This window comes from Lichenostomus cassidix, chromosome 6 (assembly GCF_008360975.1).
Source record: "Lichenostomus cassidix isolate B80296 chromosome 6, HeHo_3.0, whole genome shotgun sequence".
Lineage (NCBI taxonomy): Eukaryota > Metazoa > Chordata > Aves > Passeriformes > Meliphagidae > Lichenostomus > Lichenostomus cassidix.
The window spans coordinates 18,135,413-18,162,231 of NC_139487.1; the positions used below are offsets into that span (position 1 = coordinate 18,135,413).

General features: G+C 42.3%; 2 protein-coding genes and 1 long non-coding RNA gene across 4 annotated transcripts in view; 1 reads left to right on the plus strand and 2 right to left on the minus strand.

Annotated features, from left to right (window-relative positions):
- PKD2L1 (polycystin 2 like 1, transient receptor potential cation channel) overlaps positions 1 to 26,819 on the minus strand; it is a 311,230-nt gene that overhangs the window by 194,182 nt on the left and 90,229 nt on the right. The window lies entirely within an intron of this gene.
- LOC146435387 (uncharacterized) lies at positions 68 to 1,826 on the minus strand. The gene is made up of 2 exons (XR_014853214.1): positions 1,109 to 1,826; positions 68 to 606 (listed from the first exon to the last, which is right to left on the minus strand). It is a non-coding gene; the product is annotated as an uncharacterized LOC146435387 (long non-coding RNA).
- Positions 10,474 to 17,125, plus strand: LOC146435388 (cytochrome P450 2H1-like). Of its 2 annotated transcripts, none has more exons than XM_085065369.1 (9): positions 10,474 to 10,693; positions 11,655 to 11,817; positions 12,654 to 12,801; positions 13,503 to 13,668; positions 14,063 to 14,239; positions 14,674 to 14,815; positions 15,094 to 15,281; positions 15,730 to 15,871; positions 16,324 to 17,125. In XM_085065369.1, the coding sequence occupies exons 1-9, from the start codon at positions 10,517 to 10,519 to the stop codon at positions 16,503 to 16,505; spliced, it is 1,485 nt and encodes a 494-aa protein (XP_084921495.1). In that variant the 5' UTR covers positions 10,474 to 10,516; the 3' UTR covers positions 16,506 to 17,125. The 2 variants fall into 2 exon arrangements, with proteins under 2 accessions (XP_084921495.1, XP_084921496.1); XM_085065370.1 differs by having other exon boundaries at positions 10,477 to 10,693; positions 12,654 to 12,803; positions 13,508 to 13,668.

Here is a 26,819-nt window from a genome sequence, read left to right on the forward strand (position 1 = left end):
ACAGACCCCTTTGAAAAAATAAAAAAACAGCTTGTGTAATCATTCCAACAGAACTTGAGATTCCAGATAAATGCAGCAAATTTGTTGTAAATTTATAGTAATTAATCTCTCTATTTCCAACAGATAAAAGGGGATACCAAAATGAAGTGTTTTCAATACCCCACCCATTAAGTCCAAAGGTCCAGCTATCTTCCCAACACAGAGCTCAGTGATGCAAAAGTTGAAGTCTAGGACTTGCTGCTACTAAGGGAAAATGTCTTTACAGATTATCCCTAGACCAACTATTTCATGTGGAAAACAGGACTAACACACATATAGCCAATATCAACATGAGTTAAGGACAAGCTTCTACTTTTCACTGCAGAACTGAGGCAACAGTACCCCTTGAGAAGAGGAAAATATTATTCAGCCTTAAGCTTGAATACAGCCTACTGCATTCAATAGCTGGAAAAGGTTCCCAGTCTCCATGTTAGCTGTAACCAAATCCTTGTCAACATACAGAATCGCTGCTGTGCAAAGCCAGAGAGATCAGTCTGATTCATTGCCCAAATCCAGCTTATAGACTGTTGTAATTTCAACGTTTCTCCAGTCTTTTGCACTTGGCTTCTGCAGAAAGAAAAATAGTATTTTAGTAGTGGGTAGGTACTGCATCCTGTCAGCTAATTTACTCTATCATTCAGGATCCTTTTTTACGTTTTTGCATTTAACCAAATATAATTGTACAATTTTTTTTTTTAAGAACTCATCTTTTTAAAGTCAGACAACAATATTAATTTAAGCCAAGGGGACTTGGGTGCCTGGTGGGACTTTATGAATCCCTCTATTTGCAAGGTTGAACACCAATCTTTAAAATATGAGGCAGTGCATAGCATAGAAAAGAAATCAAGCCTCACTAATAAGCTGTAGTTTAACAACACCTGTACTAGTCCACCATAATATAACATGTTACATGAACCTTTTCCCAAAGCTTATCACTTCACACATCATGTTTATGCTCAAAAGCACCAAAGGCAACTCTGCAGCTCAGAGTTGTTAAACTTTCTTTCTTTTTAAATCCCCTTGCAAGGCACTATGCTGCTAGGTCTTAACAATGGAGGACAATAGTTACCAAGTTTTTTGGAATAAGCATCCAATTTATAAGCTGCCTGCTCCAGAGCTGCAACCTGTTCCTCAATTAGGTTTATCTGTTCCAGATATGGCTGAAGATCAGCATCTTAAAAAAGCATAAGAATTTTATCTGTCAGTTCTCAGTAATGCATTTCCAAGAAACAGTTCACAGTTGAAACACAAGAATTTATTACATTCTTCAGATAGGACAGTTCAAAAAGTCCTTCCCTCCCCTGCCCCAAAATCAAGTGGTGACACTGAGAGCCATGGCCCAGGAAAATATGAAATGTTTAAGAGCACTGTCTAGTCTCTAACACAAATAACAACAGAACATGAATCAAAAGTGTTCATTCTATCAGATCCAGAATCTGGGGTCCTAGATGGGGACAAGGAGAAGATTGAGTGAGGGGCTGCAGCAAAAATTTCAGTTGTGTAACTCTTGATGGGATTAATTGGTTAGTTGATGAGATTAAGGGTGTAATTCTCAGGTTGAACAGGAGACAGAGTTGTTTTGCATTAGATGGCAGCACTGAGAACTGGCCTAAAGGAGAAACTGCTGTCTGACATGCTCGTTTGAGGAGCAGCCTGTGACATGGAAAAGTCTGGATCTCAGGTGCTAAAACAGCTGTGCAGACATCCAGCTTCTTGGGGCACAAAATGACCAATCTCTTGGTACAATTACTCTATCAGTCAGTATATGACTTTCAGCACAAGCTCTAAATGAACATCAGCCAGAGTTGTCCAAATTTCTGTAGCCTATTTGCAGGTTGTGCATATCCCAGTGCTGCAGGCTCAGGGATGTGGTCCATATGAGTCCCCTCCTCTGATGCAGCCACATTGCACCTGACCTTTTGTTCTACAGCACACTGGCATCAGTGGGCAAATAATGTGTCTAGCCAGAGGCCTGGAAAGAGAGGATCCACAGAGCACCTGAGGAAACAGCACATTTGCAGCACCTCACCTTCTCCAGCACACGACTTGCTGAACAGCCATCTGGAGAAATCACTTGGCTTATCCATGACAATGTGAGCCCTGGCACTTCTCCTTGGACCTGGGATAAGCCAGCTAGCAGTAGAAAAGTAGTGGAGGAATGTCCCATTGATTCTGGAGCCTGTTGTTTAATTTTTTGAGCTATAAGAAAAGGCACTATTTTATTTTCCCCTTGGAGGGTTGAGAGGAAAAAGGAGAGAGGTAAGACAAACATCATATAAAGAACGGAGTTAATATTACCTTTTTGATCTTTTTCCCCTGAATTTACATAACCCAGTACAGACATGCGGATCTTACCATATTGTCACACCAATAGAGTGAGGCTATATATACACGACTCCAGTAAATTCAAATTTCCTTATATATCAATAAAAACTTAAATGAAAAAAAATGGCTGAAGCAAGTAGTCTAGAATCTTTTTAAAATTGGTATACCATGGTTATATATTATCCAGCTACCTGTATTTATTTTTATAAATACATGTTTTGTCTCATCTAAATTTATTTGTTACTTTCAATTGCTCTTTATATTAGCCAAGATACATTTCCTCTTAGGGGCAGAAAGAGAACACCTCAGAAGTGCCCCCTTGATCTTTGTACGTCCCTTCCTTTCCAGTAGCAAAGTCTGTCTTTCCCAGGATAAGTCCAGTATTGAGGTTGGGCTTGAGGAAACTCAATTCAGACTTAGGAAAATCCATTTATTACTTAAAAAAGAAGGGACACAATATTTCTCTTTTTCTTTCCCAAGATTCCGGTATTAATGGTGAAACATTTCTAGGCAGGTCTTTGCCATCACATGATCTACAGGTACCCCCAGGTAGGTAGGTACACCTCGATTAAATAATAAATAATCATCCTTCCTTAACAGCTCCTACTCTAAAGAGTCAGTGTACCTTACATGAAAGATGCAATGAAAGAGGTCATGGAACATTGAAAGAGGTCATGGAAGTTCACATTTCAGTGAAACCTAGTTGCATAGTCTGACGCTGGAACCTTTCAGGTGATGCCTGGATTAACTGAGTTCGTTAAGAAACATATAAATAATCTATTTGCACTGATAAATCAAGTATCATTCTTGCCAAGTCCTTGTTAAACATTAAATAAGCTGTGCAATGTTTTGCTTTTAGCAGCTGTATCATCTGAGCTGTTGAGTACTATCAGAATGTATTGTACAGTACCACATATGGATCACTCTGCATCCTTTACCTTTGCACTACTGGGAGATTTACTTCAATTAAGAACTGTATCTGAAAGTCACAGAGAAAGAAGGCAGAGATACATACCTAGATACTTTATTTTCTTTTTTCTGACAGTTTTTCTCTGAAATATCATATATTTCATATAAATCATAGTTAATGTTCTCCAATTTCACTATTCCAAACAAATGAAAAGCAAAGCATAGGGCACATCTTTCATGTTTATGAGAGAGAATGCATTAGGCATCACCATTTCCAGAGGAGGTGATGTGTGCAGGAGAGGGTGATGGTTGGGAGTGCAGGATGAGCCCCCTTTCACACTTGAGGGAGACATGGATGAGATCTGAAGCAGGAGAGTCTTTACATGGGCCCTGTTTAGCCAGTGATCCCATGCAAGAAACCTTTAATGAGGGAGGACTAGGAGAGCTTGTTACGTTCTTTGGAATGGGGCAACAGGATGGATCCCTGAAAGCAGACTGCTGCCATGGGAGAGAATGGTCCCTGTGGGCTCTGAACCAATCAGTATTAAACGTTAAATGAAACACAAATACAATTATTATCTTAGAAAATCTCACTTCGCCATGAAGTACTCACATATTTTAATCAAGTGAACTCTGCCTTTGGCTCATTGACAAGTTTATCTTTTATGTTAACTTTCAAGCCATTGCTGCTTGAGTCCTACCAGGAAAACAGAGCTTGTTCATCTGCTACCCAGATACTGCTTCTGAGTTCATGCAAGTTCTTATTATTTGTGGGGTGTAGGTCACCAATGATGCAATGGCTCAACATTCAGTGCCACAGCACTTCGTGCCTGATTTCCTAGAAACTCCCCCTTGACCCTGCAATTTCTACTTTTCTCTCTGTCACCATGTAGCTGGTGTAGGTCCTCACACAGGGACTGACAGGGTCCTTGGCCAAGGCAAGTCCTCCTGGTCCTACCTGTCTCTGTCCTTGTATCCCACAGCCCCACACGTACTCACCAGTCTGGCACTGACTTCTACCTGAGAAAGGTCCCTCCCAGGCAATGTTCTCCATCCTGCCCCAGGCTTTCTGCATTTCTCTTTGACTTGTAGTATAGTAAACATGCTTCTCTTGCTCTTCTACAGCTTCTGGCACAGCTCTTCTTTCTCAAGGTATTCTTCATTTCTTTGCTTACCCATTAGAGTAGAGAAACATGATTTTCACTTTCATTACTTGCTGTAGTTTGGCAAGTTTTAGGAGAAAAGCCTGACTGACTGATCCCAATACCTGTACATTTGATGTTAAAGAGTTGCAAGTTTCTTTTCTTCATTCAAAAACTAACCTCCCAAACAGTAAGAAAGTATGTAAATCCATCAATGGGAAGTGGTCTGGAAGATTAAGCTGATGAGATTAGGCAATGGTGTGCTCTCCTGCAGACATCTGTCTTCTGTTGCACTAGGAACTCCTCCCATGGTGCTGTGGAAACTGCTGTAGCTTACCTATCTACACAACCAATAAGGAGATGGTGTCACCAAGGTGAGGATTTCTGCTCCACCATTATCCTGCAGCTAGAACAGCCCAGTGCTGGCCATGCCACTCTGGTGGGGTCCTTTCTTGCGGTTGTTGTGTTTCTTTGATTTCCTCCTTTAACTTCTCAAGCCACTCTGCTACCTCTGTGCTTCTGTTGCTGGCAGGACTGAAAGGCTTGCTGAAGGCTTATATTTTATCACTTGTTGTTAGCATCAGTTACTGCTTTGATGTGTGTTTTAAATGCATGATTTATCATGTTTCCCTTATCACTGTAGTTATTTGATATCATGAAGTGTTAACACAAGGTTTGTTAACACAAGGTTTTGTTACTTAATGATTGCTGAATTCTTCTTGAATTTTAAATTATTTGGTGAGTTTTCTGTTATCATTTTTCTTAATGATATGCACTGTTTTCAGAGCATACAGACTACCAGCATGTTACATGTTTCCATGATTTTTTGTGATGATGATAAGCAACTTTCTGAAGTTGCAGAATGCCTCTGATTAAGGCCAAGTCTGAGCAGGTCTCTCTGTGTTCAAGTCTTGTTTGTCCTGCAGATTCCCTGCTCAGCCTTTGGAAAGGCACAGTGGGTGCTCTGCCCCGTGATGACAGTGTCACAGCTGGGGACAGCTGATAATGCTGCCCCTTTGCTTCTTTATCTCCCAGAGCACAGACCTTTTGGATGACCTGCTGTACACCACAGTGGTTCTGCAGCTGATCAGGAGGAGCTCCAGTGCTTGTGCAGGCAACTGAGATCAGGAATCTCAGGAACTCTGCTAAGCTCAGACATCCTCTTTGAAACCCACAGACTTCACTTCTGTGCCTATTTTTATCATGTGTGGCACCTGACTGACTTTTCCCATTTCCTGACTCTTTTTTACCTGGCTTGGGGAAATTCCTAATCATTCTTTATGCTGAATATAGTCTAGAGCTAAGCACATTGGCTCTACTGAGCAATGATTATAGCTGAGCGATGGGTTATAGCAGCAACACAGTGATTTACTGTTGGTGGAGTCACAGTACAGGTCCAGAGAAGGCTGTTATCAGCTTCATTTCCTTGCCCTTCTGGTTACTGAAAAGCAGTACATTTGCCATGTATTGCGAATGACTGATGAACTTCACTGACTTCATCCTTTTCCAGCTGAGTTATGTTTTGGGTCTGGCAAGTTCATACATAAATATTTAACCAAGTTTTTCGATCTATCATAATTTCTGTGATCTGAAAGCTAATGATGTGGTTTGTATCTTATCTCTAGTACAATGTGTAGCATTTTACATATATGGGTGTTACACCAATGGTTGAATACTGAAGATATCACTGAACCTTAATACTTGCTGACCACAGCAGATCCTCTGTCAAACTGCTGACAGAAATAAGGCAGAGGTTGATTTTGTTATTTTCTACATGGGACTAAGGAAAGTCCTGTCTGAAGGCAGTAAAAGCTTAGTAGCTGAGATGTTGCTATTCACAGCTAAACAGGCAAGATGATTTTCACAGGCTACTCGGCCAACTTGCTGTCCTGCTTTTGAATGGGTTGAATGCTTTGGATTTGTGCTGGAAACAGTGTTGATAATTCAGGCATGTTTTAGAGATTGTTGAGCTGTGCTTGCACAGCCTCTATTTTTCCTACCACCCTGACAGCAACATGGCTGGGGTAGCACAAGAATTTCGGAGGAATCACAGCTGGGACAGCTGATCCCAACTATTAAAAGGGATATTTCATACCATAAGGCAACACGCTGAGCACATAAACTAGAGAGAAGTAGGGTGGGGGCCGCTGCTCAGCAGTGGCTGGGCATCAATTGGTTGTAAGTAAGCAGTTGTTTTTAATTCCCATCACTTGTCTTTCCATTATTTTCACTTTTAAAATTTCCTTTTCTTCTTCTTCATCATCATCATAATCTTCTTCATCATCACTAATTATTTCAATTATTAAAATATTCTTATGTCAACCTATGAATTTTCTCCCTTGTACTACTCCAGTTCTCGTCCCCTCCATCCTGCTGGAGAGGGAGAGCGAGTAAGCAGCTGTGTGGTGCTCAGTTGTCAGCTGGGGTTAAACCATCTCCATGAAAATGTTTAGTGAAATGTCACATTATAATGTAAGGACATGGGAGCCCAAGGATGGATGTGCTGGATCATGGCAATAGTCAAGGCAGCCCAGAATTCTGTCCAGCTCCAACAGTAGCTTAAAAATTAGTTCCCAAGGACCAGAACAGAATCATGGCTACCACAGAGGAATATTCTCTCAGACTGCTTCAGTCTCCAGGGATTCATGAGCTATAAGTGATACCTTTGTGTTTGAGTACCTTCAATGGATTTTGCTCCCATGCATTTGCCTGGTTACATTTTTGGACACATAATCCCAAAAAATGGCGTTCCACAGCCCAAGGGCATGGTGTGTGAAAAGCCACCTCCTTTAAAGCCTAAAGCCACCTCCTAAAGCCACATTCTTTAAAAATATGGAAAGGAACAAATACCAAAAATGGTTACATTTCTTTGTGCCTGGATGCCAAGGAATAGACATTGGTTAATAGTCTGTACCCAGCTTTTCACTGTGCAGACTCTGGACCTTTCTGTAACAGGATGAGGGAGCGACTTGGAAGATCAAAAATGATCACATTTCCTAGTTAAGACAAAGATAGTTTAACAAAGAGAAGGAAAAAAGTAAACAAGTAATGCAAAGACTCACCACCTCCCCCCAGAAGACTCATGACCAGACAGCCTCTGAACAATGGCTGCATTGGAGAGACAATTCCCCAGTTTTCGTTGCTGAGCAAGACATCAGATGACATGGACTGTCTCTCTCTGGCCAGTTTGGGTTGGTTGTCCCAGCTGTGTCCACTCGCAATCCCTTGCTGACCCCCAGCCTGTTACTCGTGTTGGGGACAGAGGGAGCAACCAAGAAAGCCTCAGTGCTGTGCAAGCATAGCTCAGCAGTAGCTAAAACATTGGTGTGTCCTCAAAGCTGTCACAAATCTAAACCATGGCACCACACAGGCTGCTGTGAGGGAGCCAGATGCAGTACGCCTTTGCAGGCTGTGAATACACTTGAAGGGGCTGTTTTGAGGATAAGAAGGTGTCTGTTTTCTCACAGAGCTAACCTGCAGGACAACAGAAGCAGGTGAATTAATAGCAGGTCCCAGATTAAAGGCTATGTATGTATAAATGCAGGACAGAATCCTGGGAGCTGGCCTATATGTGACACCAGGCAGGCCCAGCAAAGCACCAGCCTCCAGAAGGCATTCAAAGGAAGGTCTGGAATTTGAAAGACTGGTTCCTACAGCAGCATCCCATCCTGTCCATTGGAGCTTAAATTCACAGGTGGAGCTAGAGAATGGTGCCAATTTGTAGCAAGACCAGAGCCCCCAGCATCTGCTTTCCTACCACACTGGGAAGACAGCTGGGAAGAAAGCAGAGTCTTTGAGGTGCTTCCTGTGAATGTGAACTGCATCAGGATGGGTCTTTCATACCCAGATAAGCCTTTCATACTCAAATAGCCTTTCCCACTCAACTAATCCCTGTCTTTCTGTCATCAGAGGTGACCCAAGACTTTTGGCAGTTAAATCTCTTCTCAGTTAAACTCATGGATCCCTCCAAGCAGCTCTGGCCTTACTCCTAACACCATTTTGAAACCCTTCAGGGATTATGTGAGTAATTAAATAAATAATAAAAAGGCCATGTCTGGATGTGGGATGATGCTCCAAGCAAAGCCCAGCTTTTCCAGCGCATTGGGCTTCACAAGCAGTTGTTCACCCTCAGGGTTGCCAATAGAGGAATGCAAGGCACTTTATCTACAAAATTGAAGGAAAAGAAAATGCAAAGAACAGGAGTTTTTCCTTGATGGCCATAAAAGTAAGTGTTCTCAGCAATGTAATCATCCCTCCAGAGCATAGAAGGCTCCTTTCCATTTCACTCATCTGCCCACTTCTGGTTTTAAATACCCTGGTGTGCATTATTCAGAGCAGTGCCCATTGTACTAGAATTTGCAAAATTTGTTGCTGATAGAAAAACCTCATTAGGACCAGGAGAGTTGAGCAGAGGATTAGAGTCATCTGCCTCAAAATAGATCCTGTCAGCTCAATTGAATGCCCATCTTTTTAATATCTAAATTTCAGCAAGACATGTTTCTTTCCTAGCTGTTGTAGAATCTGCTAGTACTCAGCTAATTGGGCTACAGATAAAACGTGCACATCCTTAAAACCCCATTTTGACCATTCAGTAGAAAATGAAGTGGGGTGTTTACAGAATATCTGGCTATTTTTTTACACTTGAATACTCAAAAAATGGTTGAACAAATGTGGACTCAAGTTCTAAGGCAGTGAGTTCAGGGAGGAAGACAAATTACTGTCATGGTGTGTTACCATTACCAGCAACACAAAGAAGAGATTTAGATATACATATATTCTTATGTAAGGATACATAAGATATGTCAGGATGTATCAGATTATATGCACGTCAACATATCCATCCAGCATCACAGCATCTAAGGGGTCAGTATCATTTTGGCTATGTGTCTCAAATGATGGAATAGGATAGGCTGAGTCTTGGCAGGTGGCAGAGCCTGTTTTTCTGATGGAAATGGTCCCTGATGTGGTTGTTTGGGTGTGACATCCCTCATCTGACATTAATTGTCTGAAAATCTGGATGAGCTCCCTTTCTAGTGTGTGAAGAGAAACAGGCACTGCCAGAGGATACTGACATCCATTTAATGCTCATCCATTATCAGCAGGTGCTTTGCAGAGACCCAGCTGTCTGAAGCAAAGAGCAGGAGTGTGGTCAGAGTGTGACCAGAGCCTATGTGGTGATGGGCGAGGACTCTGCTGTGGGGCAAGACCTACCCAGAGAGCATAGAATAGAGGACTTCTCTCCCCTGCTAGGGATCTGGGGCTGTCAAACATAAAGCTTCTCAGACACAGAGGGAATGGTGGGAGGGGGAGGAGGGAGAATGAATGAAAAGGAAGCTGTTATAAGCAGAACTGTCCAGAGAGATTTTGCTACAGAGAACTCATAGTGAGATTAAAGAGTGATGCTAATGGATTAAAGAGATTAAAGAGTGATGCTAATTTGATTAAAGAGTGGTGCTAATAATGCCAAAGTTGTGGGTTTGATCCTTGTAGGGGCCATTCACTTACAAGTTGGACTAGATGATCCTTGTGCATCCCTTCCAACTTAGAATATTCTGTAACTGACATACTTCACTTTTCTTGCCAGCATTATCCACTGCATTGCCTTTGAGCACCAGTTTCATAGATCACAGATAAACAGAGCTAACCAAACTTCTTTTGCAGATTCTCATTCAGGATGATGCTAAGAGTAATGTTATGTCTCTTTCATATTACACAGAGACTCGCTAAGGTCATAAAACCAATTTTTCTATTTCTTTTTTAATTCCACTAATATTTCCATTCCCCTTCTTAAGCTACATCTGTTATCATCTTCCTCTCTTTACATGTCTTCATCCCTTGTTTTTTTGTTTCCCTACTGTGGCTTCGCTGAGTCTGAATTACGATTGCTTTAGGACAATTACATAACTCACAAAGTAAATGTCAGTAACGTTCATTCTTCTCATGAGCAGATTAATAAGTAAACTCATATCTCAGCAGGAATAGAAAGGCACTATTGGCTAATTCCAACCACATGCTCTGGTATCACAGCATATAAATAAGCATGGATTTACAGGTCCAGAATTAGGCTTTTCTGACACTTGGCTTCTCTTCCTCAGCTTACCATGGAGCCCCTGGGAACGACCACTATTTTCTTGCTGGTCTGCATCTCATGCCTTCTCTTTGCCACATGGAGAAGCGGATCTCAAAAAGGGAAGGAGCCTCCTGGTCCCATTGCACTCCCCATTATTGGAAACCTGCTCCAGGTGAACCCACGGAATATACCTGAAAGCTTGAAGAGGGTAAGGCACTGTCTCCTTCTTTCCTGTGGTGTCTTCACTGCATATAAAGCAAAGTCCAGTCCTGCTGGTCTCAGCTTAATTTGCATTGACTAAATGTTAGACTCAAACAGAAACAAAAGATTTTCCAGATATACATCCTTCTGAAGTCTATATATTGCAATAATTTTTGTTTCTAAGTCCATGTCTTAGAAGTCTACATATATATCTAAGTCAGTATATTGCAAATCAGTCTATATATTGGCAATGATCATACCAATGAGTCCTGTGCTGACCTCACAATCTATACTACCATACTACAATTTGCAGTGGATTTGCAATCAAGGCACTGATGCTATTGCAATACAATCCTCCTGTGCCCAACTCCTCACCATGCTGACAACACAGCCCAGCCCTCTTTGGGGGGAGAACCCTGATCCATTTTGCTGCCTCTGCTCCCTAGCATATATGTAGGATCTCCTGGGAGTGAAAGTAGCAGGCAAAGGAATTGAAGCAAAAAATTTTTGGAGTTGAAATGTGCTGCCCATTACCTTCCCTGACTTATGCCATTTTTGATGGCAAAAATATCCCTGTTTGAGACACAGCTTTGCAGATTGTGCTCAAAAACTCTTCAGGCATTTGCTTCCATTCATATATATTATTGCTTTTAGAGCTCATGTAAACTGTTATCCAATATGCCCTGCAGAAAGGCATTCACAAATGTTTTCTAGCCCTATGAAGGGCTATTTTATTTTCTCAGGTTTGGACTGGATACTTGCCACTTCCACCCATATTCCCTGTTTCTTTACAATTCCCTCTTCCCTTGTCTGTAACTCATAGCTGAAAGATCTCTGCACTGTTGTTCATCAATGTCATGTCTCAGCAGTGCTGGGACAATGGCATATCACCTCTCAGACCTCTTTGCTACAAACTTCACATGATTATCCTTCAGTCATGTTATTCTTTGTGTTCTTCTTTCCTATAGCTCAGTGAGAAGTATGGTCCTGTCTTCACAGTACATTTGGGCCCACAGAAGGCTGTGGTGCTGTATGGCTATGATGTTGTAAAAGAAGCTCTGGTGGATCAAGGAGATGACTTCAGCGGAAGAAACATTTTACCATTGTTTAAAAAACTCTTCCAAGGCACAGGTATGTCCTTGGTAATGCCAGCATACAAACCAGAAGCTTTCAGTGCTTCAGGAACATAGCTGAGAGACCACTGGAGGAGGGAATTGTAGATTTAATTTTCTACTTTTATGCTGACAAATTAGCAATTCAAGACCAAAACGCAACTTATGATACAAACTGGCCCCCCAGAGAACTGTTTGATGTCCAAGGATGTCTTCACAGTGTGATTTTTTAATTTCAGCATGCTTTGAGCCCTGGCTAAAATTTTGTACATTAAATGTGCCTCTATGGTCATACATTCATTCTCCCATTTCTGAGAGTACTCTAAATAGCCACACAGCTAAGGAACCAGCAAACCTAAAGTCCACAGCAAAAAAAAAAAAAAAAAAATAGTCTGACCCAGTAAGGGCCATTCTCCAGATTAGGTCATGAGATTATTCACCAGGTCAGCCCCTGGTATGGCATTTATAGCACATATTCCATGGTATTATGTATATTGTCAATAATTATATGCTCTGCCAAAGTGTATAGCAGAATATTTGAGTAGTTGTCATGTCAGAGTAAAGGCCTTGTGCTTGTGCCCAAGACCAATTCAGTACCAGCATTACCTTCTTACTTACTTCCTAACAGAGCTTTTCTTATCCTGGGAATAAAGTCAGTTTTATTCAAAGTGCTGTGACAGATGGATCAGATTAGTCACCTTCAGAATTGCAGAGAAGGTACACTTTTGGGCATATAGCAATTGCAGTGCAACTCCACAGAGAGGTATCTTTGCATGCTGAGTACTTACTGAGTAGTTCTCACTGAAGGAAAAAAATCTGTTTCATCATGAAGGTCTGTTTTCCTCCCTGTGTCAGGCATTGTGACCAGCAATGGGGAGACCTGGAAGCAGCTGCGACGATTTGCGCTCACCACCCTGCGAGATTTTGGGATGGGGAAAAAGGGCATTGAGGAGCGAATCCAGGAGGAAGCTCATTTTCTGGTGGAGAGGATCAAGAACACACATGGTAGGATAAGGACTTTGTGTCTGCTGAGACACTGTGCATATCTGCAAGGAGACAATGAGGGGAGTAGGGCTGCTTCACAAAATCAATGACCCAAGGAGTGGGCATATGGCTGCTGTTTCTGCTCCCTGCTACTGTAGGCAAAGTTATTAGTGCTGGCAGTGGGTCAGTCAAAGGCACTGTGACAGTATGGAGGACAAACATAGGAGAGAGGCTTGGAAAGTGCCCCTTAACCTGTTCTGCTTGAAGAACAAGACAGCAAGTGGCAAAAAGAATAGCTTTGCCACAGAGCCAAGGGTTTGATGGAATTCAGCTATGGAGACAGTGCTGGACACTCTTGGACAACCAAGTAACACATGCTTCTTCACCTTGTCCCCTGCAGCTCTGTGCAAACAGATCTTGAAGAAGTGGGTGACCAGAGAACTCATTTGCATATATTTGGGGTTGGGTCTAGACCATCTGAACACTAGACAATACATCCCAGTGTTGGTGGGGCTGAACAATGGGAACAGGGATATAAGCTGCTTCTGAGGGCAGGGTATAGGGTTACCCCCTTGCTTTCACCCTGTACATGTGTTTTCTGGTAGCATGTAAGTCAATGTCACTTCAGACCTCCAGAGGATGTGAAACTACCCTGTAGAGTCACAGGAGGGGATGATCCACAAAATACTGAAAGCAAGATACCTTTTTTCTGGTGGTTGTTGCAGAGCGACCCTTCAACCCTGGCAATTTCCTAGTCCATGCTGTTTCCAACATCATCTGCTCCATCGTCTTTGGGGATCGCTTTGACTATGAGGACAAGAGATTTCTAGCTTTAATTAACTGGATAGACGAAAACCAGAAGCTCCAGACGTCTATACAAACACAGGTGTGTGTGGTTTTATGTAACACATTTGTTAGCTATTATTAATTAATGGATATTTTTTAATATTATTAGTTTTTAATGGCAGTGGATTTTCCTAAATTTCAAAAGTGAAGTGAAGCGAAATGAAGTAGGCAGTTAAACAAATTCCTGCTGATTTTTTCTTACCTTATGGAATAGCCATTGTATGTCCAAAGGCTTTCATTGCAAAAGTTGCTATAATGCCATCTATGCCTGAATGTAATGAAACCATAAAGTAAATTGCTATAAAATCCTGAGTAATAAAGATCTACTGTTCCAACACAGCTGAATTGCCCCATTTTCATAGTTACAACCCACGGAACATTTTACTGTATCCACATTAATCAGAATGTGCTTTTTCATCATTTTATTTTTACAGCTATATAATTTCTTTCCAACTCTCATGGACTATTTACCTGGGCCTCATCAACAAATCATGAAAAATTTTGAAAAAGTTGATAAATTTACAACAGATATCGTAATGGAACACCAGAAAACCCTGGATCCCACTTGTCCTCGAGATTTTATTGATGCTTTTCTTAACAAAATGGAACAGGTACTGTAACAGTACAGATATATTGGATTATAAGGAAATCACTGCTTAAATCACATTATTTACTTGCAGCAGGGCATTGGGTCTTTACAAATACAGAAGGGAACTTGCTCTTCTTGACACAATTGACTTCATTTTATCTTCTCCGTTTTATAATTGAGGGTTTTTTAACAGAATTAACAGCATGAGACAAAGTGAGGAAAGTGGAAGACCAATCTGGTTAACATAATTCAATGCTCCTTCCACATTAAAAAAGGTTCATAATATTATTCAGTAAACGTACCATAAACACTGGTGTTCTGGAGAGTGAGTGAGTGTCCTATTTTTGAAAGGACATTAGATGTGTTTATAAACCTACACTATGTGTACAGGACTTGCTTGTACAAACAAACATCTTGGCTTTGTCATTCAAAACCTTCTGCCACATCTTCCTGCAGGAGAAAGGGAATGCTGACTCAAAATTCACTGTTGAAACATTGAGCAGAACCACACTCGACTTGTTCCTCGCAGGAACAGGGACCACGAGCCTCACACTGAGATTTGCAATTCTGATTCTCCATAAATACCCAGAGATAGTAGGTAATGAAAATAAAGTTTAACACTTTTTTAATAGGTTGTGGTTTGAGTTGGGACAATCCCTGTCACTGCCACATGTGGCAATAGTCCCCTGACTAAGGAAATATGTCTTTGCAGTGTGGAAATGTGTATTAGTTTTATTCACAGGAAGGAGATGTTACTGCTAACCAGATTCATGTATTCCTGGTGGGCTAAAAGCAAATTTTATTGTAAACATGGGGAGATGTTTAGGCAGACAGATGGGGTGGTTGTTCATTTAACACTTACTTATTTCCCAACAGTGAAAATGCAGAAGGAGATTGATTCTGTGATTGGCCGAGACCGAAGCCCCCGCATGTCGGATCGGAGCCAGATGCCCTATACAGATGCTGTGATCCATGAAATCCAGAGATACATTGATTTCCTTCCTCTTAATGTCCCACGTGCTGTGGTCAGAGACACAAAGTTCAGAGGCTATTTTATCCCCAAGGTCTGTTCCTGAGAAAGGTCCTCAATTTCTTGAAAACAATGATGTGCTCTGTTCTTTTTATTTTATTTAATTTTCAAAAGCACTGAAATGTGATATTGAACTAATTTTTTTTTGGAAGGGGATTCTGGAAGTTATTGAGTACAACCCCTTTTGTTAGGAAAAAACTTTTTAATACTCTATGTGAAGAGGAAGATTGAGCTTTCTAATTTTTTCATATCCATGTAAGTTGCAATTTGTTTGGAAGTAATATTAAATACTCTAGACAGACTCACCATTAAAATTCATTTAAAAAATATCTTTGCCATGCCAATGGCATATATTTTCATGCATTAAATGTTCATTGAAAACTGGTTAAACTTTGACTAACCTTCTATTTAGTTCAGGAAACTTCTTAGTGCCTCTTTGCTTTAACATATCTCCACTGTACCTTTCTTTTTTGTTAATTCAGGACACTATGGTAGTACCTATGCTGAGTGCTGTCCTACATGATAGCAAGGAATTTCCAAACCCAGAAAAATTTGACCCAGGACATTTCTTGAATGCAAATGGTACCTTTAAAAAGAGTGACCACTTCATGCCATTTTCTACAGGTAAGACCTCGTTCTATTTCAGATCCTAGACTATCCTCTCCTGCAATCTCTCTGAAGGTTTCATGGCTCCATTGCCATAGTCTGTACAGTGATGTCAGGTGACATCTGCTAGAGTCACTTCTGGGCAGTTCTAACCCCTGCACTAGAGTTGCAGTTGACTTCCTTTTTTAGCAAAATCAAAAGCTCCTCCAATGCCCTCTACAAGATGTGTATGAAGTGGGACTCAGCCATGCCACTTGTGTCTCTCAAACTGACCATTCATCAATCAGCAGCAGAACATGAACAACCAGAGCCTTCCAACTGCCTTCACACACCAAGCACTCTCATTGTTCTAGACCCTTAATTCCTAGTTTAATTCACTTGCTTCCCCAAAATACTGCAGAGCTGCCTGTGCATTCTGACATGTCTGAACTTTCATGGAACAGTGACTAAAATTTTTTGTTTGCTTGTAGGAAAACGCGTCTGTGCAGGAGAAGGTCTGGCCCGGATGGAGATATTCATATTTTTAACATCCATCCTGCAGAACTTTACTTTGAAACCTGTTATAGATCACAAAGACATTGATATCACCCCCATAACCACCAGTCTGACAAGAATACCGGCAGACTATGAGGTCTCTTTTGTTCCTCGTTAGCCAAGTGAAGACACTTGCCAGCTCCCAAACTCATGAGTGCTCTGGCTGAATGACAGTCATTCCCCGACCTGTTGAGAGTGAAACTTCTCTCTTTATGGAGAGAAGAGTGCTTAGAAAAGAAAATTGTATGGTGTTTTTTAATCAACACAGCCAGCTCTTAACAGAGTAGGCAATTGCATAGGGAAGGACACAGCTCCCTGTGCAAAATTACACAGGCTCATCTACCTCGCCCAGCTCTGGTTCCTGTCTGGCTCCTGACATGCCAGGCTGTCTGGACTACTTCTCTGAGATCCCAGCTGCTGCTGTCCATATCACCTGATCCTCTCAGCAGAGCAGGAATAGATGCTTGTACTTCAGGGTTTTTAGACTCTGCTTGATGTACCTCTCTCCTCTGTATCTTCTGTTTGTTTGTGACCAATTTGTAAAGGCAAGCATAAAACATTGAGGTTTTTTGTGTTAAATGATGATCATATACTGTATTCTTGCTCCAATACATATTGTTTACTGTGGTGGGATGGAGTTTATCAATGACTGGGCAGATGGGTCACCTTCTGTGTGATTATAATGAAGGTTTGTGAAATTACAATTTATACTGCAAAATAAAGAAGTAATATACTGAATTGTTTTTCTGAGATTCCAGAACATCTTTTAGTGAAAAACCTGTGTCCACAAAGCTTATACTTCAAAATCTCTTTCAAGTCTTGTGCACATCTGTTTCATTTCACTTATATGAAATGTACTATGGCTTGAAGAATGGGCTGGCTAATGACCTAAAAACTTCCATTCTCCATGTAGGATAAAGCTGCACTGACCCTATGGGACCTGTCACAACCCCAGTTGTGGTTACAGAGCTGTTCAGTGTGGGGGGAAAAAAGGAACAAATTAAATACCAGGATCCTCCCACTACCATTTTCGACCTGAATGCCAGCTTGCATCTTTCCATTATTTTATGAAGTACATAAAGATCGCTAGAGCAATGTTACAATCAGGAAAAAAATCATAAATGGAGTTTACATGAAATGCCAAACATACATGTACAGATCCATGACTGACATTTCCTGTCTTGATCACACTCCCACCAATGTACAATATATATTGATGACAGTGAGGACAAAGAGCAAAATCTGTGCTCTGTGGGAAAAGACAGCAACTGTAATATTACCACAATGGCATTAACTGTTTATGTGAAACAGGCAGAACTTGTTTGCTTTCAAAGATTAATAAGCTATACATACCGTGAATTGGTAGCATGGCATTGCTAAGGCAAAAAGCCACAACTATCACAGAAAGAAGTCCTCTCACCAGATAAAAAGAAAGCACTCTGTACTTCCTCTTTAGCTGTCCCATGACTAAAATTGCCAGAACAAATGAGGGAGCACCTTCCTTGTTCCAGATACCTTCCTCCATGCTGAAAAGACAAGGAGGCAGCCAATGCAGATCAGCAAGAAAAGAGTTTAAGGACCCAGAGACTCCACCATGGTATGAAGTGGGCTTTGCGATTCGAGAAGGGCTGAAGCCATGTGTCCTGATTCTGAAGACTGTGGATCTCTCCACAAAGTACTGCTCTGAAAGTTGGATAACTTCAGAATAACCTGTTAGAGCAGCTGGGCAGAACTCTCTTAACATGCTGGGTAAAAAGAATTCTCCTCTGGAACTGAACTCTTCTGCTTCTGCCAAAAGAGCTCTATTTGCTAGGCTGATTTTCACCTCCTGGCTTGCAGTTGCAGTCCAAGCCATCAAGAACTGCTTCAGCTCCAAAGTGGTTGAATAGACCACTTTGATGACACACTTTGTCCCTTGACTCTCATCCATCAGCCTTCCCTTTTCTGTTTTGTTCCTGCTCCTCCCTTGAAGAACCCACTACTTTCTTACACTTACCTTCCACCAAAAAATGCCGCAAAAGAGAACAGTGAGCTTTAATCTCCTTCTGTACCTCTGTACCACCTCTGCAGTTTCTCAGGGACTCTCCAGGTGAAACCTGAGCAGTAACCAAGCCGTGGCTTTGCTTTTGGACTGTCTATATATTTCCCAATACAATGCTGTTCACACACACACACCTATGTCTCTTCTATGCTGCTACTCTCCAAGGACCTGCCATCCTTGACATGATTTGGATTCTATCAGTGACACAGAGATCCCTCAGGCAGGGAGGGCAATAGTTACTCAGAGACATAAATGGGAACATTATCTGTCAGCTCTGGGCCTAACTGGGATGCCACTGTCACACAATCCTCCAGCCAGCCAGGAAGCTGGCCTCCAAAATTTCCTCTCAATAAAAAGTCACTTGTGGGACAAACCCCTCCTCTCATTTTTGCCTCTGGGAGGTGGGATACTCAAGAGTTTGGGAAGGAACTCACTATTTTTACCTCTCTTACCTGAAAACACTAAACACTTGCTGACAATTCATGGTGAGAAGGGTTTCACTTCAGAGTCCCTGGAAGTTTTCATCCTTGTAGTTTTAAAATGGCACTGTATTTACTATACAGAAAAGCAACTTTTTCAACAAGAACAAGACTTGGTTCGCACTGTGCCCTTCCTGTTGGATCTGTGGTTTTCCCTGCTGGCATGGCGCCTCCTTGTGTCCCTCTGCAGTCCTGCCAGGTAACACGGTGAGCACAGAAATGCTGTTTCTATTTCAAACCCAGGATTTTCAAAGTGATGGTGAAGGTTCTCAAAAAGTCATCTGCTTCACTGTTTTTAAGGAGACATTTTTTTAAACGTTCTAAAAAGTTTGAACTACTCCTTTCTTGCATATCAGCACTTATGATGTTCAACTGCAACTCTTACTCAAAAGCCAGATTGAATCACTTAAGGTCAATACAGAAAAAATATCCTTAGAGTAGGAGGAATATCTGTTCAGCAGGAAGGGCTCTGCCAAATCTGCAACTTGTAACATTATTAACCTAGTAGAGAAGCAGCTTTTTCTGCTAAGCATGCCACTTCAAAACTACTACATTAGAGAAAGAATCTGCTAAGTTAACTGAGCACATGATAAAGTAGTATGTCTTGAAATTTCACCTGAGGTCCAGACATTAAATAATATAGTTGCAGGAATACTTGATGCAGAGTTTAAAAGATGTTCTCTTCTACCTTCGCCAGTACCTTGAAGGAGTTTGTCTTTTTTAACAGACCCCTTTGAAAAAATAAAAAAAAACTTGTGTAATCTTTCCAACAGAACTTGAGATTCCAGAGAAATAAATGCAGCAAATCTATTGTAATTTATAGTAATTAGTCCCTCTAATTTATAGTAGTATACTACAGTATATAGTATACTACTATATACTATATATATAGTAGTATACTATATATATAGTATATACAGTAGTATATACTATATGTTAGATATATAGTATATATAATATATATAATATTTATATATACTATATATAATATATATAATAGTATACTAAAGTATTAGTAGTATACTAATTTATAGTAATTAGTCCCTCTACTTCCAACAGATAAAAGGGGATACCAAAATGAAGTATTTTCAACACTCCACCCATTAAGCCCAAAGGTCCAGCTATCTTCCCAACACAGAGCTCAGTGATGCAAAAGTTGAAGTCCAGGACCTGCTGCTACTAAGGGAAAATGTCTTTACAGATTATGGAAGACTTTCCCTAGACCACGTATTTCATGTGGAAAACAGGACTAACACACATATAGCCAATATCAACATGAGTTATGGACAAGCTTCTACTTTTCACTGCAGAACTGAGGCAACAGTACCCCTTGAGAAGAGGAAAATATTATTCAGCCTTAAGCTTGAATACAGCCTACTGCATTCAATAGCTGGAAAAGGTTCCCAGTCTCCATGTTAGCTGTAACCAAATCCTTGTCAACATACAGAATCGCTGCTGTGCAAAGCCAGAGAGATCAGTCTGATTCATTGCCCAAATCCAGCTTATAGACTGCTGTAATTTCATCGTTTCTCCAGTTTTTTGTACTTGGCTTCTGCAGAAAGAAAAATAGTATTTTAGTAGTGGGTAGGTACTGTATCCTGTGAGCTAATTTACTATATCATTCAGGATCCTTTTTTACGTTTTTGCATTTAACCAAATATAATTGTACATTTTTTTTTTTTAAGAACTCATCTTTTTAAAGTCAAACATCAATATTAATTTAAGCCAAGGGGACTTGGGTGCCTGGTGGGACTTTATGAACCCCTATATTTGCAAGGTTGAACATCAATCTTTAAAATATGAGGCAGTGCATAGCATAGAAAAGAAATCAAGCCTCACTAATAAGCTGTAGTTGAGCAACACCTGTACTAGTCCACCATAATATAACATGTTACATGAACCTTTTCCCAAAGCTTATCACTTCACACATGTTTGTGCTCAAAAGCACCATAGGCAACTCTGCAGTTTAGAGTTGCTAAACGTTCTTTCTTTTCAAATCCCCTTGCAAGGCACTGTGCTGCTAGGTCTTAAAAGTGGAGGACAATAGTTACCAAGTTATAAGCATCCAATTTATAAGCTGCCTGCTCTTAAGCTGCCTGCTAGGTCTTAAAAGTGGAGGACAATAGTTACCAAGTTTTTTGGAATAAGCATCCAATTTATAAGCTGCCTGCTCCAGAGCTGCAACCTGTTCCTCAATTAGGTTCATCTGCTCCAGATATGGCTGAAGATCAGCATCTTAAAAAAGCATAAGAATTTTATCTGTCAGTTCTCAGTAATGCATTTCCAAGAAACAGTTCACAGCTGAAACATAAGAATTTATGACATTCTTCAGATAGGACAGTTCAAAAAGTCCTTCCTTCCCCTGCCCCAAAATCAAGTGGTGACACTAACAGCCATGGCCCAGGAAAATATGAAATGTTTAAGAGCACTGTCTAGTCTCCAACACAAGTAACAATAGAACATGAATCAAAAGTGTTCATTCTATCAGATCCAGAATCTGGGGTCCTAGATGGGGACAAGGAGAAGATTGAGTGAGGGACTGCAGCAAAAATTTCAGTTGTGTAACTCTTGATGGGATTAATTGGTTAGTTGATGAGATTAAGGGTGTAAGTCTCAGGTTGAACAGGAGACAGAGTTGTTTTGCATTAGATGGCAGCACTGAGAACTGGCCTAAAGGAGAAACTGCTGTCTGACATGCTCGTTTGAGGAGCAGCCTGTGACATGGAAAAGTCTGGATCTCAGGTGCTAAAACAGCTGTGCAGACATCCAGCTTCTTGGGGCACAAAATGACCAATCTCTTGGTACAATTACCGTGTCAAGCAGTATATGACTTTCAGCACAAGCTCTAAATGAACATCAGCCAGAGTTGTCCAAATTTCTGTAGCCTAAGTGCAGGTTGTGCATATCCCAGTGCTGCAGGCTCAGGGATGTGGTCCATATGAGTCCCCTCCTCTGATGCAGCCACATTGCACCTGACCTTTTGTTCTACAGCACACTGGCATCAGTGGGCAAATAATGTGTCTAGCCAGAGGCCTGGAAAGAGAGGATCCACAGAGCACCTGAGGAAACAGCACATTTGCAGCACCTCACCTTCTCCAGCACAAGACTTGCTGAACAGCCATCTGGAGAAATCACTTGGCTTATCCATGACAATGTGAGCCCTGGCACTTCCCCTTGGATATGGGATAAGCCAACCAGCAGTAGAAAAGTAGTGGAGGAATGTCCCATTGATTCTGGAGCCTGTTGTTTAATTTTTTGAGCTATAAGAACAGGCACATCTTTTTTTCCGCTTGGAGGGTTGAGAGGAAAACAGAGAGAGGTGAGACAAGTATCATGTAAAGAAAGGAATTAATGTCACCTTTTTGATATTTTCCCCCTGAGTTTACATAACCCAACACAGACATAAGGATCTTACCATATTATCACACCAATAGAGTGAGGCTATATATAAATGACTCCAGTAAATTCAAATTTCCTTATATATCAATAAAAACTTAAATGAAAAAAAATGGCTGAAGCAAGTAGTCTAGAATCCTTTTAAAATTGGTGTATCATGGTTCTGTATTTTCCAGCTAGCTGTATTTATTTTTATAAATACATGTTTTGTTTCATCTAAATTTGTTTGTTACTTTCAATTGCTCTTTATTTTAGCCAAGATACATTTCCCCTTAGGGACAGAAAGGGAACACCTCAGAAGCACCTCCTTGATCTTTGTACATCCCTTCCTTTCCAGCAGCACAGTGTGTCTTTGCATGGAATGAAATGGGACACCTTGCCTGGGCACCTCCCAGTATCTCTCCCTCCTCCTTCCTCCTCTGCAGGCCGAAGTCCCCGGAAAGGGCTCAGAAATTGGGTCACAGCCCCCTTCCAGATGCTGCTGCCCACAGGCTGTGCCCTCACCCTGCCTCAATTCTCCCACCAGTTTTCTTTAAACCCTGTGTACTTGCTACCCCCAGATAGCTCTTTTCTCCTGACCAGGTTTTTGTGCTCAGGCTTCCTGCTAGCAGCACTTGGAGACCTCTGCATCTGACCAGTCTCCTATGTGGAATGACAGCAGATCCATGCTGCATGGAGCTGGTTTTCTGGGCTCTTATTTTGCTTAAAATTTTCTCTTTTCTTGGCCTCTAAGTGCACAGTCTGTGAGACAATCAAAGTTCAGGACCTGCTTTTAGGGCTTGGACTGATGATTTTCTGCCTCAATAGCTTCTTTTCCTCCAGGCTGCAGTCTGCAAATGATATTCAGATAGATCCAGGGAAAGCAGAATTACTCTTCCTCCAGAACAGACACAAACCTCTCATAGGGATGAATCCTGTATTGAGGCTAGGGCTTGAGGAAACTCAGTTCAGACTTAGAAAAATCCCTTTATTACCTAAAAAGAGGGACACAATATTCCCCTTTTTTCTTTCTCAATTTTTCCTTTATTAAGGGTGAAACATTTCGAGGCAGGTCTTTGCCATCACATGATCTACAGGTACCCCCAGGTAGGTAGGTACACCTCGATTAAATAATAAATAATCATCCTTCCTTAACAGCTTCTAGTCTAAAGAGTCAGTGTACCTTACATGCAAGGTGCAATGAAAAAGAGCATGGAACACTGAAAGAGGTCACGGAAGTTCACTCTTCAGTGAAACCTAGTTGCAAAGTCTGATGTTGGAACTTTTCAGATGATGCCTGGATTGACTGAGTTCATTAAGAAACATTTAACCTACCTCCTTGCACTGATAAATCAAACATTACAAGCAAATGTCTAAAGTTGCAGAATGCCTCTGATTAAGACCAAATCTGAGCAGGTCTCTCTGTGTTCACGTCTCGTTTATCCTGCAGATTTCCTCCTAAGTCTTTGGATATTTCATACCATATTGCAACTTGCTTAGCACATAAACTAGAGAAAAGTAGGCTGGGGGCCACTGCTCAGCAGTGGCTGGGCATCAATTGGTTGTTAGTGAGCAGTTGTTTTTAATTTCCATCACTTGTTTTCTATTATTTTCACTTTTAAAAATTCCTTTTCTTCATCATCATCTTCTTCTTCATCATCATTATTTATTTCAATTATTAAAATGTTCTTATGTCAACCTATGAATTTTCTCCCTTGTACTACTCCAGTTCTCGTCCCCTCCATCCTGCTGGAGAGGGAGAGCGAGTAAGCAGCTGTGTGGTGCTCAGTTGTCAGCTGGGGTTAAAACATCTCCATGAAAATGTTTAGTGAAATGTCACATTATAATGTAAGGACATAGGAACCCAAGGATGGATGTGCTGGATCATAGTCAAGGCAGTGTGCTGGCATGTGCTGACAATAGTCAAGGCAGCCCAGAATTCTGTCCAGCTCCAACAGTAGCTTAAAAATTAGTTCCCAAGGACCAGAACAGAATCATGGCTACCACAGAGGAATATTCTCTCAGACTGCTTCAGTCTCCAGGGATTCATGAGCTATAAATGATACCTTTGTGTTTGAGTACCTTCAATGGATTTTGCTCCCATGCATTTGCCTGGTTACATTTTTGGACACATAATCCCAAAAAATGGTGTTCCACAGCCCAAGGGCATGGTGTGTGAAAAGCCACCTCCTTTTGCTTCTTTAAAAATATGGAAAGGAACAAATACCAAAAATGGTTGCATTTCTTTGTGCCTGGATGCCAAGGAATAGACATTGGTTAATAGTCTGTACCTAGATTTTCACTCTGCAAACTCTGGACCTTTCTGTTACAGGATGAGGGAGCGACTTGAAAGATCAAAAATGATCACACTTCCTGGTTAAGATAAAGACAGGTTAACCAAAGAGAAGGAAAAAAAAACATAACAAGTGATGCAAAGACTTACCATCTTCCCCCAGAAGACTCATGACCAGTCAGTCTGAACAATGGCTGCATTGGAGAGACAATTCCCCAGTTTTCATTGCTGAGCATGACATCAGATGACATGGATTGTCTCTCTCTGGCCAGTTTGGGTTGGTTGTCCCGACTGCAGCCACTCCCAATCCCTTGCTAACCCCCAGCCTGCTACTTGTGATGGGGACAAAGGGAGCAACCAAGAAAGCCTCAGTGCTGTGCGAGCACAGCTCAGCAGTAGCTCAAACACTGGTGTGTCCTCAACGCTGTCACAAATCTAAACCATGGCACCACACTGGCTGCTGTGAGGGAGTGTGCTCCTCGGTAGGTTTTCCACCTTTGACGAAGGGGCATCTGGGATCATATTAAAACCAACGTAATATGCTTTTCTACCTATACTGCTGTGTCTGCCTCTTATTTTTACCAGCTTTTAAGGCATCAGTTCTTGGTGAGCCAGGCAGAAGAAAAGGGAACCCCAAGATTGAATTCTGAATCGAGAAACACCCCGCTGCACCCCGCTCTCGACGGCACTACAGGAAGGAAGCAGCAATCCAGGATTGCAAAAACCAGGGTGTTTCTGAAAAACCTACCACAGAAAAACAGAAGGAGAGGTAAAATCAAAGAGGAATGGTTTTATGGTTTTATTGCTAGCTAGCATTTAGGGGAGATCACCAGGGGTAGGGCGGAAGTGTGGCCAAGGGGGGCCATAAAAGGGGGTGGGTGGTTGACAAGCCACTCCGCTCCTGCAGGTGGCTGTGAGAGGGGGATGCCTCTCGCTATTTTTACTCACAGGGGCTCGTCAGTGGCTCAGGGGGAGCCGTGGCTCAGAGGTTAGGGGCATGACTTCAACTATCTGAGGACTGGTGGTTTGAGCCTCGCTAGAGTTTTAAGCCGCGCGCGTGCTCTTGTAAGCTTTGCTTCCCTTACTCTGCTGTGGTGTGGGAATCGCGGGTTCATTTCTCGCGCCAGACTCTAGGCTAAGAACTTTCTTTCTGGCTGTTTCTTTTCCGTTTATAAGCAAAATATGGGTCCTGCGTCTTCTGCTAACCCAAAAATCCTGCAGGATTCCCTGCTGGGTCTGATCTTAAAAAACTGGCACGACCTAATGGGGAAACGAACCCTTCTGAACACAAGAGGAACGCACCAGGCTGTCGTTATGGGTGCAGCCTGTGTTGAAACTGAGTGGGGGAGGGAAATGAATGTATCTAAGTAGTTTGGACAACCAATGAATCAGAGAATTGCTAGTAGAACTTCGGGCCCAGGGCAGGCTTGATGAGTTCAGGTATGCAGAATTGTTTTCTAGATCCCTGAATCGGGAGGAGACATACAAACAAATGAAAAAAGACTGCCTGACTTGCGAGAAAGAGTATCACACCCCTTGTCGCTCCAGGGGCCAGCCGGACCGATGGAAGTGGGGGGAGCCTGGCTCCCTCCTCCGCTGCTGCTGCTGCCGGCAGTCCGCCTCCCTGCCCCGTGCCGGTGCGGTGCAGGGGATGGGAGATAGGTGGCCACTGCCAGCTCCCCTCCGCGCTGCCACGGTGGGGCTGGGAATAGGGGATGAGCAGCCATCGCCCCCTCTGCTGCCACCTCCCCGGGCCGCCCAGCGGGCGGAGGCGTGAGAGGAACAGGAGCGGGCCGCTTACCACCCACCAGCCACCCTGAGGGCGGAGGCAGAGCAGGAACAGGGCCGGGCCGGTCACCCAGCGGCCACCCTGAGGGCGGAGGCAGGGGAGAAACAGGGGCAAGCCGGTCATGACCCACCGGCCACCCTGAGGGCAGAGGCAGGGGAGAAACAGGTGGCAGGCCGGTCACGACCCAGCAGCCACCCTGAGGGCAGAGGCACGGGAGGAGCGGAGGCAGGTCCAGGCGGGGGAGGAAGTACATCTGCCGCTGTACCCGGCCCCTCCCCGGCTGGGGAAGGGGGGAGCCGAGGGCACCGCCCGCTTCACCGCGCGGTCAGTGACAGGGCTGAAAGAAAAGTAACCCCAATTAAAAGCAAACCAGAGCAATCCAATGCAGTTAGCTCCGAGGAGGAGGAGACCGGGGCCAAGGCTACAGCCACAGCAGCCAGCAGGCTTACCAGGAA

Excerpts from the sequence above, each read along its gene's own strand:
- LOC146435388 (XM_085065369.1), top strand. The coding sequence starts at position 10,517 with ATGGAGCCCCTGGGAACGACCACTATTTTCTTGCTGGTCTGCATCTCA. Across the intron at positions 11,818-12,653 it reads AAAACTCTTCCAAGGCACAG|GCATTGTGACCAGCAATGGG; the intron begins GTATGTCCTTGG and ends TCCCTGTGTCAG. Across the intron at positions 15,282-15,729 it reads GAGGCTATTTTATCCCCAAG|GACACTATGGTAGTACCTAT; the intron begins GTCTGTTCCTGA and ends TTGTTAATTCAG.